The following is a 17,130-nucleotide window of genomic DNA, read 5'->3' as shown; positions in this document are numbered from 1 at the left end:
CATGTGACATTTTAAAGGAGATATTTTAATTTGGGTTAAATTAGGCGAATGGGAATTGTCATAAGGCTGTAGGTTTGCTGCAGCGAGGGTATTTGTTGGAAATAGAGGGACTGGTAAAGCTGAGGCCGAATATGAGGGATTCTATTACCCAATACTCAAAACTAAAAGCTATTGTATATTGTTTTTCTGAATGAGTATAGGAATAAGTTTAGTCAAATGACATGATGTAAAAAACCTTGTTTAATAAACAACGTTAAAAGAGAATCTTATGTACAATAATTATATAAATATCACATAAATCTTCATGAATTGACCATGAGCATCTGCCTTTCATTGATCTCAACCTTCATGAATTGACCATGAGCATCTGCCTTTCATTGATCTCAACAGTCATACCATAGGGCAAAAATTTAAGTAACATAGAAAAACAAAGTAGTGGAGAAAATTTTCTCGAAAAGAGTTAGATTTTTAAACTCACAGTGTAAATACATTCAGTTTTCAGATCACATATATTTTGTATTAAAGAAACAAAATCTGGGAATGCAACAAACTTTTATAAGAAAACATGCAAGAGTGTACGATAATAAAAAGGAATGGCTTGAGTAGATTATTTTATAGTCAATAGTTCATGATCAAAGTAAAAAGTTCTACATTATATGGTGAGTATATTTAATTTAAAAACGATTAGGGTGTTAATCAGTTTTAATTCCGGTGACAACTTTGGTTGGATATATTTCTTTTCCTTTCGTCAGAAAAAGAATTAAGGATAACATTGACCCAAAGCCAGAGATCAAGAACGCTAAGTAAGTTATTGATAATGTTGCACTCAAGTAAGAGAAAAATTCAAAAACAAAAGGACTAGCTAAACTTGCAATTGTAGCAATTGAATTTTCTAAACCTATAATAGAAGCTCTATTATTTAAATTGGGATGGCTTAGTAAAGCTTCAGTAAGATAAATTCTCAATAAACTCGAGCTACAGCTTAGAGGAATCAAACTAATAACAAAGGTCACACATTCTGAAACAAAATCGATGAGAAAAAATGAGCTGGATAGTAGTAAAAAACAGATACTTAACTTAAAATAATATTCCCTACACAAATACAGATCTGATATTTTACTAGCAAATAAACCAGTAATAATACAAATAAGCCCTTGGAATGAATTGGTATACCCCACCATACTATGAGGCATCATTAGATATTCGACAACCATAACATGATAATTTGTGTAGAACAATGACAGTGAAAAACACAGGATTAGTTTTAGCAATAATGTATCCCAAAAAGTAAGAAAATTTTCACAATCTTTCACTTGATACACTTTTACTACATTTTCACTTGTCTTTGAGCTATCATGTACCACCCGATTTTCCTTTGGAAGAACTAAATACACTATAAGGGAATTAAAAACAAATAAAGTCGCAGTCATTTTACACAAGTATCGAAAACCATCTTCCCTCCCTATAAAGTGACCCCCGATCACTGGACCTAACATGAATCCCAAGGCTTCAGCTGCACTCAATCCCCCAAACCCTACGTTTTTATTTAAAATATCATTGTGCAGTAAAAAAGCCGCTTTACAAATTGTCTGTGTGTGTTTAGCGAGACCAAGAATTACTCTGCAGATGAAAATTACTAAAACAGACGAAGTGGTCGCTATAGAGTAATATGCCAGTGAGCACAGGAGAAGTGACGTGATAAGAGTACATTTCTGTCCGTATTTCTGTGAATAAAAGCCTATAGCGGGGCTAGAAAACAACTGCACTGAAGGGTATACAGACGTAATCACCCCGACCACTAGCCTGGGCAGGCCGTAGGAGGCAAGATGCAACGGCAGGAAGGGTACGAGTAGACTGGTGGCCAGTAGGTCCAGGAACGTTGCTATGTACAGCCAGTACAACTTCCCCATGGAGAAAACAGTTATAGTTCCTCCTTGCTTTTCTGGTTTGATTTACTCTTCTTAGTTGGAGGTGCATCAGTTGATTCACCCTGAAAGCAGACAAACATTTTCATCATTGTTTTCCGATAGAACATGACTTGAACCCTTGGTTTGGAGTTCACTTTTGGTGATTGTAAGTTTATGTTATTTGGGGTTCTATTGCACAAATTTTCTATCACGATAAGTAAAAAAAAAAAAAACGAATGTAAAACAAGTTCACCTACGACTGTTTTTTTAAGTAGCCGTTTCAGTTCAGTTCTTAGAATTGAAAAGATTCACTTAACATCATTGTTTACTTTCATAAGAGCATAGTTTTACTCATAACAACATGGGTAACGGACCAATGAGGTTGAAGGATTGAGAGGGAAGAAGTAAAATTGCAATGATTCAAACTTAAACTAATCAACTGTTCAGGCCAATTTAATTGTTGAGGGGTGCAATTAGTGTTCGGTACAACGTTTTGTTGCATCACTGTCAGAGTCAATAAGAGGTTATAAACGAAAACATAACCTCTCTTAGAAGTTATGAGTAATGATTTCAGTAATTAAAACACTAAGAAACTCGTGTAAATATTGTTAACAACACTTGTAGAAGTTTTGAAGGCACGAGCCGTGTCGTTAACACTATCTTTACGCGATCGTTGCGTAAACTGCTATACATTCGCACCTATTCCTACATATTGCATACCGGTACACAATGTTTACTAGCATAAGATGTAAAAAAATGTAATCGTTAGAAATAAACTAAATATGCATTTATTAGTAAAACAAAAGAGGAATTTAAAAATAAGCTAAACGACTAAACATAAAAAAATCAATGCATCTGTTAACTAGCAATACTTTTAATTTTTATTTGGTGTGGGTCAAATTTAAATAAAACTATCAAAATGTATAGCTAAACTAGTGGTAGACTATTATCCAACAAAAACTGCTGTCATTTTGAAAACTCCATAAAGACAAGAGACAATGAAAAATAGATGTTACTTTATATATACCAACACATGTAGTAAAGAAATATAGTAGATAGGCATATCATATTTTAATTAAACACAAATCATGTTGAATACTCAACAATATGAAGAAAACATACCGTAATTAGCAGGGACATGTTACATGTGTTCATGAAGAGTCAGAAATACATAGAAACAATGAGAAGTAGTTTGCCAGGTCTTAGCTGGCTTTTGGCCAAAACAGAAGCTAACTCGCTTTAACAAGCAATTTGTTATCATTTTCTTTACGATTTATAAGCAATTTTTAACTCATCGCATGTAGAGAAAGACTAGGAGTAGATTATAGAAAAAGTACACCCAATTTTAAACAATTAAACTTAATATAAAATAACAGGCGATAATTTTTCTTTTTTTTCAATGCATTGAGGAAATAACAACAGAATTACAATAATGATTGAAAGCTAACTAAATATTTCAAAATAATTTAAAAGTATGATTTGAAAAAAATAAACAGCCTTTTTAGTTGGTGGTAAAACTACCAAATTAAATTACAATCTAAAGTTTTCATCCTCATCAATTCCTTAATATTTAGGGCAAGTTTGTTGATAATAATCACATTCATACAAAGTTTATGATAAGACATAATAAATACTCACTATTTATAACTACAAATTTGTTGTTGTGCAAAACATCAACACTAGTAAGTATTATATAACAAATATTTTCTTTAATCTTCCTCATTATAGAGTTAAATAGATTTACAGTATCAACAAGAAAAACTAGACTGTGATAAATATACTTACCATACCGTAAACAAACATTTATTTTACATGCAACACAACGACTATAGTTACAATCTGAAACCCACTGAGGCAAAGGAGAAACTTTGCTGGGAACTAATATTCCTTTGTTTGCCACTATGTTTAATCTTAACTGCTCTAGGGCGAAATAGAAAGTAACTCTTACATAAGCTCCTACTTTGCTACTTACTACTTAAAACTTTGCTAATTAGGCTCCTACATTTACATTTAATTGTGTTGTTTATCTGTGTTTGAAAATACACTGCTTGTGCTTGTACTAATATTCCTGTGTAGAACTCTTGTATATTTTCAAACACAAGAAACGTTGAAAAAATCAGAAAAGAATAGTAGGAACATTTTAGAAACAACTTCATAATGAATTTTAAAAAGTAATGGTTAAAACGTAGAAAATTAAAAAAAAATACTTTTAAAATTCTCATGTTATTTTTATGGAGAAAAAGAAACTGTTGTAGTTTGCTTGTTTATGGATCTATGTTAATCAAATTTATTTATATCATCCTATACTATTAAAAATTTGGTCAAATAACACTTTTTTACCTTCACTGTAGCAGCAAACCTATGTACTTGTTAAATCTAATGATATATTAAATGGGGAATAAAAATGTCTTGTTCAAGGAAATATTTTAGTAAAAATTAAAAATACAATCAGACGGATTGAGATTTGCTTAGTCTGCAGGTTTTCTGCAGCGGGCCCCAGGGGGTATTTATTAATACAGTAAAACATAAGAAATCAAATTCTCAATACTTAGCTCTAAATAAAACAAAAAAATTTAATAAAAATTGACACATGACCACCGAATTTTCAGAATTAAGTAATCTCTGCAGCAACACATTTTAACATGACAAATCATCCAAAAAATTGAAATGATCTATACAAGTTTTAACAAATTTCCCTGACTTTACACACTATTTTCAAAATTTCCCCTGACTTGCGGCCTTTTTTTTAACTTTCCCTGACCTTCCCTTACCCTAGACCTGTTTCCCTGACCTTCCAGGTCTGTGTGGACCCTTCAAATCAGACCATAGGTTTGGTTTGTAGCTCTGTAGAGATCCACACACAGGAGGCAACACTTCTGGCCTAGTTACCACCATTGGTTCAGCACAGTATTTTACTTGGTGTAGATTCGATTTGATCTCGAGTCAAACTACTAAAACTAAAACACAGGCTAATACCATACATCAAAATACTGTGATAAAAGCAAAGTAGGCACCCCTGAGAAAGTGTTTAGGTAACAAGTTTCGTAAATGCCTCAACAAGCAAATTACCCTATTTAACCTAGTACAGACAGATTGGATATGTGGGTTCCAGTTTAAAGTTGAGTCTAGAACAATGCCTAAAAGTTTTGCATGGCCCATGGTACAGTGTTCAAAGCTGGGGGTAACTTTACAAAAAGAGAAAAGCAAACTTTGAGTTTTATTATTGTTAAGTGACAAACCGTTTGAATTAATTCCCAGATCCATGGCAGTAGCTAGGGAGCGGCCGACTTGGTTGGTGATGTCAGTCACCGAAGAGGTGAAATAGGAGTTGAAGTTCCCCACCATTAGTGAGCAGTCATCTTGACGTCCAGACACCTGCCGTTGTGCATTTATGAGTTCCCATGCCTTCTTCACTTTATTTGGAGCTGCATCGATGAGTTTGCCGTTAGCCTCAATTTTGGCTAGATGAAGAGCTTTTTTATACCTTGATTTGGCTACGGAATATCTATTCTTCATTTCCTCTACATATGAGTTGTATCGTAGTGCCCACTGCAACTTGCTGTGTAAGCTGTCAACTTCTTTCTTCATTTCAAGGAGTTCACGACTAAACCAATTTACACTGATACATTTGGATTTTTCTTATTTATGGTTTTATAAGGAAAGCATATCCTCATACCATCAATAAAAATGTCCATAAACTTGTCAAAGTAGCCTGATTCGGCAAATGGTAACTCGGCATCCCAATTTACATTGTTTAAAAAACTTAAGAACTTATCAGTATTTTTTTCACCCAACATAGACTACAGATCTGTGCGTCGAACTTATCCAGCAATGCATGGGGTGAGCCGGTACAATACAAAGGTGATCTGTACTGATAAAATGTTGGCGGCAGTGACCAGGATCCGAACCCACGACATTGCTGCCTTGAGCCCAAAAACGTTTGCCCGTGCCGCGTCGTGTGTGGAACTAGTTCCCGAATTTTATGTTAAATCGTATTCATCCGTCAATGTCTTGTATTTTATTTATTTAAATATCAGTGTTTTGTGTATTAGTAAAACTTGACGACCTCGCAAGAGTGACAAGAGCCTGATGATGAGGTTATAACCTCGAAACCGGTAGCTCATTACTACAAATTTAGGATCATAGACGGAAACAGGTAATCTTATACCATTTTAATCCCCTAAATGTATTGATAGGCCTACATGGTTTTAAATCAAAAACCCAATTATTGTGTAAGTAAAGTTAACAGTTAAATTGTTTATTGTCAAATTTTTGCTTCAAATATGTTTACCTGCCACAGCGCACTCCTACCTACGGGGCCCGGGGCGGCCCTGATTAATATTACGATGCATTAAAATCTTTTCACATTTCCAAAGTTTGAAAAAGTATCTTTATGTATTATTTTTACTTTGGATGAATATGAAACTTAAATTTGGTACATATTGTAGTCCTAACAAAGATTGAACTAAAGTTAAAACTCAGGCAAACACTTGGATTTTTAAATGTATCTTAAATACATATATCCTGACAAACTTAAAAACCTTTTTTAAATGCTTATCACTCATACTAACCGGGGGTTTGTAGTTTTTTCCATAGTATGACTTGTTTTCAATCATGACTTCTTTGCACCTATCTTGTTCGACAAGGAAATCCTTGGCGTCCCAAGCCAAAGATCCGTCTTTGAACATGAAAATAGCTCTGTCGTCATCAATCATGTATCTGCAAAGAAATAGAGGTGAGAAAAAATCCTGAAGAAGTATGGTTCAAATGTTGATCGAGTGATATACTAACTTAACTCGAGTGACTTAATATTTTAAGAGTTCTTGGAGGCTAATGGCCATATTGGATTTGCCCTCAATAAGAGCAATGTTAATTTCAAACAGCAGTTCAAAAGTGATGTACCATCCCAAAATATTCATTAAAATACCAAAGTGATTGTAATTGTTTATATATCTAAGGCGTTATGAAATAAGAAATTTTGTTTGTAGTTCTTCAAGAGTGAACACGGCTAGGCTCCTAGGGAGTCCTTGGAGACCAACGGCCATCTTGGATTTGTTTGCCATTAGCAATGTTGATTTCAAACTGCCGCTGAAGGATTATTTCCCATCCCAAAATATTTTCTTCAATTGCCAAAAGTGATTGGAATTGAAATTTCTAGGGCACAATGAAATCAGAAATTCTGTTTGTAGTTTTGTAATAGTTTATTAAGTTAGCATGGATAGGCTCCAAGGACTCTTGAGTAGTTTCTTGATAACATATATTTCAAAAGGGGACTGAATAGAACAGGGGGAGTAGGACTCAAAGCAAACTATAGCAGTTTGTGAGACTACAAATAACTATTTAAATTACAATGAGCAGCAATATTGACTGGACCGGTACCGTAAAACCCATGTTTCATAGATCTGTTTTAATTTGTTCATAGAAAAAATCATAGACAAGGAACAATGTTAGCTTTTGGTACTCCTATTTGTAGAATTTTATAATAATGCATTTAATTTTAATTTTCAAGTTTTACCAAACAATTTGTGATATCAGTTACAGTGAACAGTTATTACAAAACTAATCTTTTCTGCAGGTAAAAGCTTTTTACACGAGCGCAGGCGTGTACTCGACTTAGGAGAGTATTCAAAGATTTAATTTTAGAATTAGCCTATTCTATACATTAAGTTACCTTTTATTTTGTGGGACTGCCTTGTAGCTCTTGAAGTTCTAATTTCGTTGGATCACTAATGCACATTTTTGCCACAAGTTGTGGCATCTTCATATTTACACTAAACTACATCACTAATATAAAAGTTTGTGAGTCACTGACATTGTCAGGGGTGCGGACTGACTCGGACATGAGTACCCGGAATTGTTGTGTCTGCGACGCTGCCTATTCTCTTCTCAAGTCAAGAACACTCCTATACCATTATCCAACAATGAAAGAAGTACAGAGGCCCGCCTAATAGAAAAGGACAGAAGAGTATACAAAATAACCTGCAATCCCCCGTGTACCAAACAATACATTGGCTACACAAACAGCGTATAAAAACCCCTTTTCAATAGTAGCAAAACACCTCAAACAAACCCCCACCCACTCAATATCATTCCCCAATTACCTTAAAGTTTTAAAACAAACTCAGTCTAAAATCACTGCCAAAATACAGGAAAACTGCCAAATGTTTAAACATATAATTGAATCTGGACCAGATAGCCTGCTTAATGTAAAAGAAGACTTTAACACTCCATCATCTATAAAACCATACATGAAATACAAAATAAATCTGACCGATATGGCAACATCGCAGAAAATAGGCAACCCCTGACAATACCAGTCTAATTGTCTAAGATGTGCTGGAAGTAAGCCTAACACGCTTTCAACTCGCGCCATCCGCTACTGTGCCGCGAGTGCAAGTATCCTCAGTGAAGTGATATATAAACTGTACAGTGACTCACAAACTTTTTATACATTAGTGATGTAGTTTAGTGTAACTCTGAAGATGCCACAACTTGTGGCGAAATGTGCATTAGTAATCTAGCTTAGAACTTTGAACTTTGAACTTCAAGAACTAAAGGCATTTCTACAAAATAAAAGGTAACTTGATTTAAAAGTTCTTGAAACTGGGTAAAATAATCAACACACACATGAATACAATACATGAGCAATACATGTTTTTACAAAGCTCATTTTGATTTGATTTTCTACGAACCGTTCAGCCTGAATATGACTGTTCCAGAGACTTCCCTGCCATAGTTTGGTGATTTCTTCACTTTCTTCCCTCGTTGGATTCCCCAACACTGATACAAACGTCATCAATGTCTTGCCCTTCTTTGTCATCTTCAAGATATTTTCTGGGTTACCGGCATCCATCACCTTCACCAAAACAAATAGATCATTAGTAGGCACTTACAATTCAAAGTTTATTTTTTAAAGACAATTTTATTTATGAAAATTTCCTGGGATTATACTAAACTGTTGGTTGTTATTTACTGTAACAATAACAAATAATAATTATATTAAAATTTTTTTCCATCAAGAACGCCCATAAAATTAAGCAATATTATCAAATCAAATCAACTATGTTGGTTATAAGCATGCATAGGCCTACATCGTAGGCTAAATATTGTTTGGAATAGCCTAGGTAAACGTAAAATAAAAATTATGTAGCCTATGAGTTCAAATTTAAATAATATAGCCTACATCAATTGGATCTTGCTATTTTATCTTAACACGCTCGCTGCTGGCGTTGTATTTTTACAACGTGACTACCCGGCGCCAGGAGCTAGCGTTGTACATATACAACGCTGTGTCATTGTTGTTTAACGTTTCCATGGATCAGCCAGCTCGTCACGAGCGTCCTATATTTCTTTGCAGCTCGTGGGGAAGTACTTTTCTGACAATAAAAATATAGTTTCCCAAAATCCCCACCAGGGTCGTTTAGAACAGGGCTTTGTCCCCACCTCTTTTCTGCTAGATATTCATATTCATATTCAAACATCTTTATTCGTAAATCATGTACATTGGTGGTACAGTGAATAGTGTCAGAATACTTAAAATAAAAATACTATTTCTATTTATGGGAGGTGGAAAATTCATCAAAAGAATATAATGCTAGATTTATTAAATGCTCCTTTAGAATTTTCTTGAATTTAGATAGGTTCGTTTCTTTTTTTATGAATTCAGGGACAAATTTTAGAAAATCATTACCAGCATAAAAAATGAGGGTTTTTTTTCAAAAATTTTAATTTGTGAGGCTGGACAAACTCCCTTCTCCTCCTAAAATTATAAGAATGCACTGAATTTATTACTTGCTCAGATTCATTTTTTTTTGCGATAAGAATTGTTTCATAAATATATTGCCCATAAACTGTAAAAATTTGTAATTTCTTAAAATGTTCTTTTGCCGAATCATCTCGTTTAAGCTTAAGCATAATTCTGATAGCTTCTTTTTGTCGCTTCAGAATACTATCCATATTTAATATTTTTGTTGACCCATATAATGCTAAACCGAATGAAATATGGGAGTGAATGTGTGCAAAATATATACTTTTTAGGGTTTTCAAATTACAATAAAAGGACATTTTTGATAATGCGAACATTCCAGAGTTAGTTTTGGTTAAAACTTTCTGTGTGTGCTTATCCCAATTCAAATTTTCATCTATTGTTAATCCCAGAAAATTGATTTGATGTTCCTTTTGAATATTATTTGAGTTGTAAGTTATTGTTGGATCTTTTGTAATTCTGTTCTGTGCTGTTCTGAAATTTATAAATTTAGTTTTTTGTGAATTTAATAATAAGTTATGATTGTAGAAATAGTTCCCAATATTCTCTAATTCTACATATGTAAGAATTTCAGCTTCTTCTGGAGAGTTAGATGATACAATCAAATTAGAATCATCAGCGTAAAGACATAATTTAGAATTTTGCTTGTAGGTTAAAGTATCTTCCATGCCCTTAAGGTAACACAAAAATAGCAAAGGCCCCAAAATTGAACCTTGTGGCACCCCAAATTTAATTGGTTGATAAGTTGATGATGATTTGATAATTCTATTATGATTTGTCAAATGGGTAATTTCCACGAATTGAGATCTATTTGTCAAATAGGAAGAAAACCAATTAAGAGCTCTTTTTGATATTCCAATTATTTTAAGTTTTTCTAGTAATTTACTATGTTTTACACTATCAAACGCTTTAGAAAGGTCTAGACACTAGAAAGGATAGCGACACTACTTTACCGACTGCAACCTGGGTCATGCTACTATCTATCAGAATCGCTTGGTACTATGTCCAAAGCCAGTTTTATTGCAGAACATTGCCATCCAGTATAACTACTGTTGTTTTTACTGTAATTCAGTGTGTCGGCAGCAATGTTTATGCAGCGACAAGCGTTAGTTCAGCTCCTGGCGCCGTCCCGGCATCTAGCGGTCAGCAGCGAACGTGTTAAAAGGTTAATATGCTCACTTGAGAATTGTCTTTTTATAAGTAAGTGGAATGTATTTGATGATTGTTGTTTAAATAATATCCTAATTGTTTTTTCAAATCAAACGCTGAAATGTTAATGACGTGGATGTCTGAGTAAAATCCTTCCAATGAATAATGATTTGACCTACAATCTTCAAAAAACCAACATTAGCAATAAAAAAAGGATGATTCCCTTAGATATTGAAAAATGTCCACTATAAAACAACATATTGCAATGTTTAATGAATAGGCTGTAACGAGTTATTTTCCCTAGGGGGGTATATTTTTGCTATTTGGCCGCGCACCGATTGTTGAGGTGAGCTAGCGGCGGCGGCAAAGCTAGCGAGCGCCCTTTGACCCGGCTTATCAGTGCCGATAAGCCTGGGATATCCTAGATGTTCAGGATAGCCTAGGACGGACTTTTCTAGTCGTGGATCCCGTGCAGTGAAGAGCGAGCGTGTGTCTAGTGAGACGTCCAGTGATTTGGGTGACATCGGTGTCGTCGTGGTTGGTGTTGAGTGAGACTGGTGGACGTGTCGGTGTCGAGTTGGGTATTAAGACCCACTACTGGTGAGTGGACGACATTCTTTTGATTTTGGTTAAGGAGCCGATATTATTAGTTTGATAATATTATTATCTGATTTATTTGCGAGAGTTAGAGTTGTAACCAAGCTGGTCAAAGCCTGACGGTAGTTAGGATTTATATTAGTCAGGAATAATATTAAAGTGTATTCCTGACGGTTCTGGGCAGGTGCTAGAGCGCAAATAATATAATTTAATTGACTGTAGTAGATATTATTTTGCGTTGTACCTAGAGTTAGTTATATTACTAATAACTCTGAGGCCCGACAAACCTAGGCTGCACGATTTAGCGTGCGTAGTTGGAAGCACGAGGCCAGTAGGCTAGTAGCTATTATTATTAGCCTATTAACAGAAGCCCAGCTAAGTAACATAAAGTTGGTAGTAGCAGTAGCAGTAGTAGGGTTGTTATTGTTTATTCATTTGATTATTTTAATTTAACCTGAACACCTTGTTTGGTAATCCAACACGTTATCTTGGTAGCTTGGATAGCGGAGTACCGGCTATCAGATAATATATTTATCTAGTGTTTGGAACGTATTTAATATTTATTTATCTGCTACTAAGTAGCTCAATAATTTAATAGTAGTGCAATTGCCATTTAGCTTTGCTTGTTTGGCTTGGTATTTATTGAGACCAGCTACTAGTGGTGTAGTCACTCTACCTATAGTGCACTTGTACTGTTATCTGGTATTATTATTGAGTGAACTGTTTGATTGTTAGATTGGGCAATAGAGTTGTGTATTGGATTATAGTGGCCTAGTAGACCCCGCCTGGCGATAACACGCGTTGTGGTTTTTATTGGCAAGTCGTCGTGTAACTCACCGTGTTTTAGGCACTCTGGGCTTAACTATTGGATAGTTAGGACGAAGCCCGAGTTGCGCAGTCAGCAACGACCCCCTAGGAGTGTGGAGAATCGGCGTAGGCCTGGTAGTGATTATTGCACGTTTGTTTTGGTGACTTGTTTTTGACTTGTTCACAGTGCCCGTGTATGACCCAGTCCTATACCGGTTAGACCCGGCTTTTGGCCTAGTGGTTTCCCTGACCTTGTCGCAGACCCTGGAACTTTACCCAGCCATTGTAGGCTGAGCTATCCCCGGCAAACGGTTGCGACTGCTGCACTTTTAATATTTTTCCAGTGCGGTTAGAGCGTCGCAAGGCGATTAGGCAAATGATCCACAAATAAATTATTACACAATTTTATGATGAGTAGGAACCTCAGATTTGTTAAGCAACATTTAAACCTATGTGGTTTTCATTGATACTAGAAACAAATTAAGCCCAATTAAAAATAAAATACAGATTATGGACTATCACATGATACAAAATAGCAATCCTATGAGTCTGTTACATAAGGCTAAGAAAATAGATCAATCAACCTTAGATAAGTCCAAGTTGGGTTGAGGTCTAAGATGTTCAGGTAACTCGTCTGCTTCCAATGGCTCTTCATCTTCCTGCAAATGAAAAGTACCATAGCACTAAGTAATCAGATTTTAAATAACAAATTGACAAAATGCCATGTGATAAGTCGGAAGTTTGTCACATTAAATGACACTCTCAGAAATAACTGATAGCCTAGTAATAACGGGTAAAGTAAAACAGAGGTATTACTGGTGAATTGACACTGCCAAGGAGACTTTTCTTGCTTACACCTAGTTTGAGATTTGCTATTTTGGAGACAGCAACTCGCCTCACCAATTATCAGTTTGCCCTAAACTTTACACTTTAGGCTAACTAATTGATAACATAGGTAACTTAAGTAGCTTACTTACCCACCATTTTCATAATTTTTTAAAGGGTCTTGCCAACCAACCACCATAAGTTAGGTCTAGTAATTAAATACAACATAAGATAGGCTAAGTTTATAGGAACCCATCAGTTAGGCCTAAACTATATTTATTAGGTTACATATTGTCATCTTATTGTCTACCAACAGTGTAAGAATCAGAGGGCGCTTTCATTTTTTCACTTGTCGGGCAGCTTAAAAAATGCAGGGCAGTCATCTACAATCAGCGGTATTATGAATGTACAGTAGGGATGGCAAGGATCAATGATGACCCACTGCCATCATGCTCACTGAGACAACCGGGCAAATCAGGGTTGTTGCTCTCTAATATAGCTAACTTTTGAAAGCATCCCCCCCTTTTACTTTAAATCTATAATAGTGTTAGTATTATGTTAATAGCCTGAAAATAGGTGTTTACCGGACGAGTGTGGTCGTTCCCATGCGAGACAAAGTGGAGTGCAGGGTTACCAAACAAGTCCGGTAAATACATTTTGGACGAGTGACGTTCAATATTTTACGCAATACTAGTCTAAGATAACTTAACAATAAAAATCTGTACAAATCCTTTTTCCCCCCGACAAAAAGACTTACCAGAATCACTACTCATAAGGTTATGTGTTTGTTTATAGCCACTCATTGCCAAATATAATCAGCTGGTTGGTGTCCAGTAAAAACTCACAACGCAGGGCCGCATTAAGGGTCAGTGGAACCCTGGGCAAACCCAAAAGCAGCGCCCCCCTTTTTTTATAGCGTGGGCAGGAGGTTGTTGGGGGGCATCTGGCGGGCGCTGCCAGACCACAGGCGCCCCTGGGCATATGCCCAGTCTACCCGTTTATAAAGGCGGGACTGAGAGTACGTAATGAAACACCATTTGATTAAGGTGGCGGCAAACAGCTGTTGACTGGACTAAATCCTTGCGTGGGAAGTCTGTTAAAACAGTGTATGCGGTGTAATAGTATAGGTACGGTATTACGTTACTAGTCCTGAAAATAGGTGTTTACCGGACGAGTGTGGTCACTATGGGGTTACCATACGAGTCCGGTAAGTTAAACACATTTTGGACGAGCGAGGATACGTACACGATATTTTATGCCATACTACTAAATCTGTAAAATCCTTATATATCACCACCGACTAAAGGACTATCACTACTCATCAAAAGTCTCCTGAATAAAATATGAAAGGTAGGCCTGCCAAAACTGCAAGTTACTAAACTGATTTTTAAACAAGTTTACATCCTGTAGATTCTAACCTCCCACTGGTCCAGAAGTCGTTCCATATCAGCATCAGTAAAATCCCGAATATCTTTCTTGGCCCATGATGGTTTTTCTGATGGCTTTTTCGCTAATACAACAAAGAAAACTAACGTGCATCCTACGATAAAATGCACATTCAATCTAGCCATTTCAGAAATAATGTCGTATGAGTTTCACAAGAGACAACAACTCCTTGTGACAAACTCTACACTATGAATTATATTTAGCCGATTTCCTAACCTAACCTAAACCAAGCTGAAGCCAGTGTTTCCATCCGCAAGAAAAAAATATCCCTGGGCCAACGTCAAAAAATCCCTAGTTATCCCTAGTCTGTGTTCTAATAATCCCTCCAATTATCCCTTTATATCAAATCTAGATAATTTATTATTTTTGCAGCAATAGCAATACCAATGGATATCATGTATAGCCACCTAAAATATGGTAACTGGTGATATTATTCTTCAATATCCCATATTATTTATAAAGTAATACTATATAAAAAAACATTTTTGTACCATTAAAACAACGGCCATTTTTAACTCCAGGCAGGCCGCGGCCTGGTAGAATTGGCAACGTTGCAAGTACCGTAGTAGGCATTGTTTAGCGCAAGACGTCCCATAAGTTAACATGGAAATAAAACATAATATAGAATCGAAAACCAAAACAATATAAATTGAAAATCTATTTCTGTACATTCAATGTGGAGTCAACATTTTCATAGCTCAGAAACCAAGCTTTCGTATTCTTAAAAAAATACATAAATATCATTAGCTTAGCGTTCTCCAAACAAACACCTTTTACAACACTATACTTGCAACGTTTCCACTTCGAAGGCCGCGGCCTCCGGCCTGGAATTAAAGGTAGCCGTGATTAAAAACTGTCTATGTGGTACAAAACAAGATTAATTGGTATACAATTGTTTCAAAAATATTATTAAAGTGTCAAAATTTCAAACTTAATAGTCTTTTTCAAACATGGCCACCATGCCTTGGTGAAAAGGTTACACCAAGTTACTTACTGAAGCCCCCCACACACTACCAGACCAGACCTCCAGACCAGACCAAGCCAAATAATATAAGAAAAAGATGACGCCTCCCCCAATTTTGATGACTGTGGAGGAGAAGAACAGCAGTCAGCAGGAAGCAGTAAGCAGTAAGACCGTCTGCGTGTCTGATGGTTGAACCCTCAGACCACAGACGGTCTGAGGTTCTCCAACCACTATTTTTGTCTGGTCTGTGAGTGTGTAGTGCTGTCTGTCAGACGGCCGACCATCGTGACAGTCTTCATCCATTTGTTGGAGTTCTCACCATGGTCTCTCAATTAAGAATTTTAGACCGTCTGGTCTGGGAGTGTGTAGAGCCGTCCAAGACGGTCTGGTTGCAGCCAGACGGTCTGGTCTGGAGGTCTGGTCTGGTAGTGTGTGGGGGGCTTAACCAAAGAACATCACAGAAATCACCGGAAAACAAAATCAAAACGAAAACTAACATTCGACATTGACACAGGGCACAGGGCTACTAAGAAACAAATACAGTAATCTAGATCCACCATTCCATTCCACCGACCAACTCCAACTTCGCTTGTTTCCTGCAGTGTTGGCTGTTTGTTACTCTTCCCCGTGAGTGTCCCGACTTTAAAACACTACGTCACTACCATACCACTACCTACAACCATAGATAAAACATTCTCCTTGGGGAGTATCTTTCATCTATGCTACAATCGATTTGTTACCAAAACCTAGGGAAAAAGTAGTGTAATCAATGTGTTATCAGTACCTTGCAAAATTAGCCAAAATAGGTCCTTAACGTTGTTGAAATACAGCCATAATGTATTATTTTATCAACATTTCAATTTTATAATGTCAAAGGCCTGAAATCCCTAGAAAATCTCAAAAATCGTTCAATTTCGCTGATTATCCCTAGTTATCCCTCAATCCCTTTTCAATCCCTCGAAGGCCCTAAATATCCCTAGAAAGGGATTTTTATCCCTCAAATGGAAACACTGGCTGAAGCAGAGTAGCAGTAGCAGACAAATGAGATGATGATGATGTGATGTAAACAATACCCCCGCCGCAGCAAACCTGCCGTCTAAGCGAATTTCCATTTGTCCGAATTGATTTTCAATTGATCTATTTAAATAACATTATTAGGTTTAACGAGTACCTAGGTTTGCTGCTACAAGGAAACTAATAAAGTAGTGTGTTTTTAGTAAAATATTGATAGCTTACTATAAAATAAATAAATTTGCCAACTTTGATCAAAATATATCCATAAACAAGCAAACTACAACATTTTACAATATTCTCCATAAGAATAACATGGGAATTTTAAATTTACCATTTTTTTAGTTTTCTCCGTAACCAATAACCGTACAAAAACACTTTGATATACTGAATTGTTTGTTTTTTTAAGCTCTTTAAGAAGGTTTAGAGAAAAATTGGGAAATTTTGTGTTTTGAGGGTAAAAAGTGAGAAAACCCCATTTTCACCCCATAAAACCCCCCATAAAACCCTGTTCCCATGGTCCGATCATGCTGGATCGCGAACTCATTGAAGTTTATCCCGCCTTACACCTTCAAACCAAATTTCATCAAAATCGGATAAAAATTACTCAAGTTATCGTGTTCACGGACACATATATATATATATAAATCTATATATAT

At 35.9% G+C, this 17,130-nt stretch overlaps 1 protein-coding gene across 2 annotated transcripts; it reads right to left on the bottom strand.

Annotated features, from left to right (window-relative positions):
- Window positions 1–222: 222 nt before the first annotated feature.
- On the bottom strand, window positions 223–14,697 carry LOC128998542 (LDLR chaperone boca). 2 transcript variants are annotated; one of them, XM_054424717.1, is made up of 5 exons: window positions 14,469–14,697; window positions 12,810–12,884; window positions 8,600–8,763; window positions 6,479–6,626; window positions 351–1,990 (listed from the first exon to the last, which is right to left on the bottom strand). In XM_054424717.1, the coding sequence occupies exons 1-5, from the start codon at window positions 14,619–14,621 to the stop codon at window positions 1,922–1,924; spliced, it is 609 nt and encodes a 202-aa protein (XP_054280692.1). In that variant the 5' UTR covers window positions 14,622–14,697; the 3' UTR covers window positions 351–1,921. The 2 variants fall into 2 exon arrangements, 1 of the variants encoding a protein (XP_054280692.1); XR_008491216.1 differs by lacking the exons at window positions 6,479–6,626; window positions 8,600–8,763; window positions 12,810–12,884; window positions 14,469–14,697 and adding exons at window positions 223–344; window positions 3,030–3,118 and having other exon boundaries at window positions 389–1,990.
- Window positions 14,698–17,130: the final 2,433 nt, after the last annotated feature.

Source organism: Macrosteles quadrilineatus, unplaced genomic scaffold (genome assembly GCF_028750875.1).
Source record: "Macrosteles quadrilineatus isolate MER2022 unplaced genomic scaffold, UCM_ALF_1.0 Scaffold_7__1_contigs__length_78375512, whole genome shotgun sequence".
NCBI classification, from domain to species: Eukaryota; Metazoa; Arthropoda; class Insecta; order Hemiptera; family Cicadellidae; genus Macrosteles; species Macrosteles quadrilineatus.
This window is presented reverse-complemented; position numbering and strand designations above follow the sequence as displayed.

Excerpts from the sequence above, each read along its gene's own strand:
- LOC128998542 (XM_054424717.1), bottom strand. The coding sequence starts at position 14,621 with ATGGCTAGATTGAATGTGCATTTTATCGTAGGATGCACGTTAGTTTTC. Across the intron at positions 12,885-14,468 it reads GACTTCTGGACCAGTGGGAG|GAAGATGAAGAGCCATTGGA; the intron begins GTTAGAATCTAC and ends TTTCATTTGCAG. Across the intron at positions 6,627-8,599 it reads AGTCATATTCAGGCTGAACG|ATACATGATTGATGACGACA; the intron begins GTTCGTAGAAAA and ends ATTTCTTTGCAG.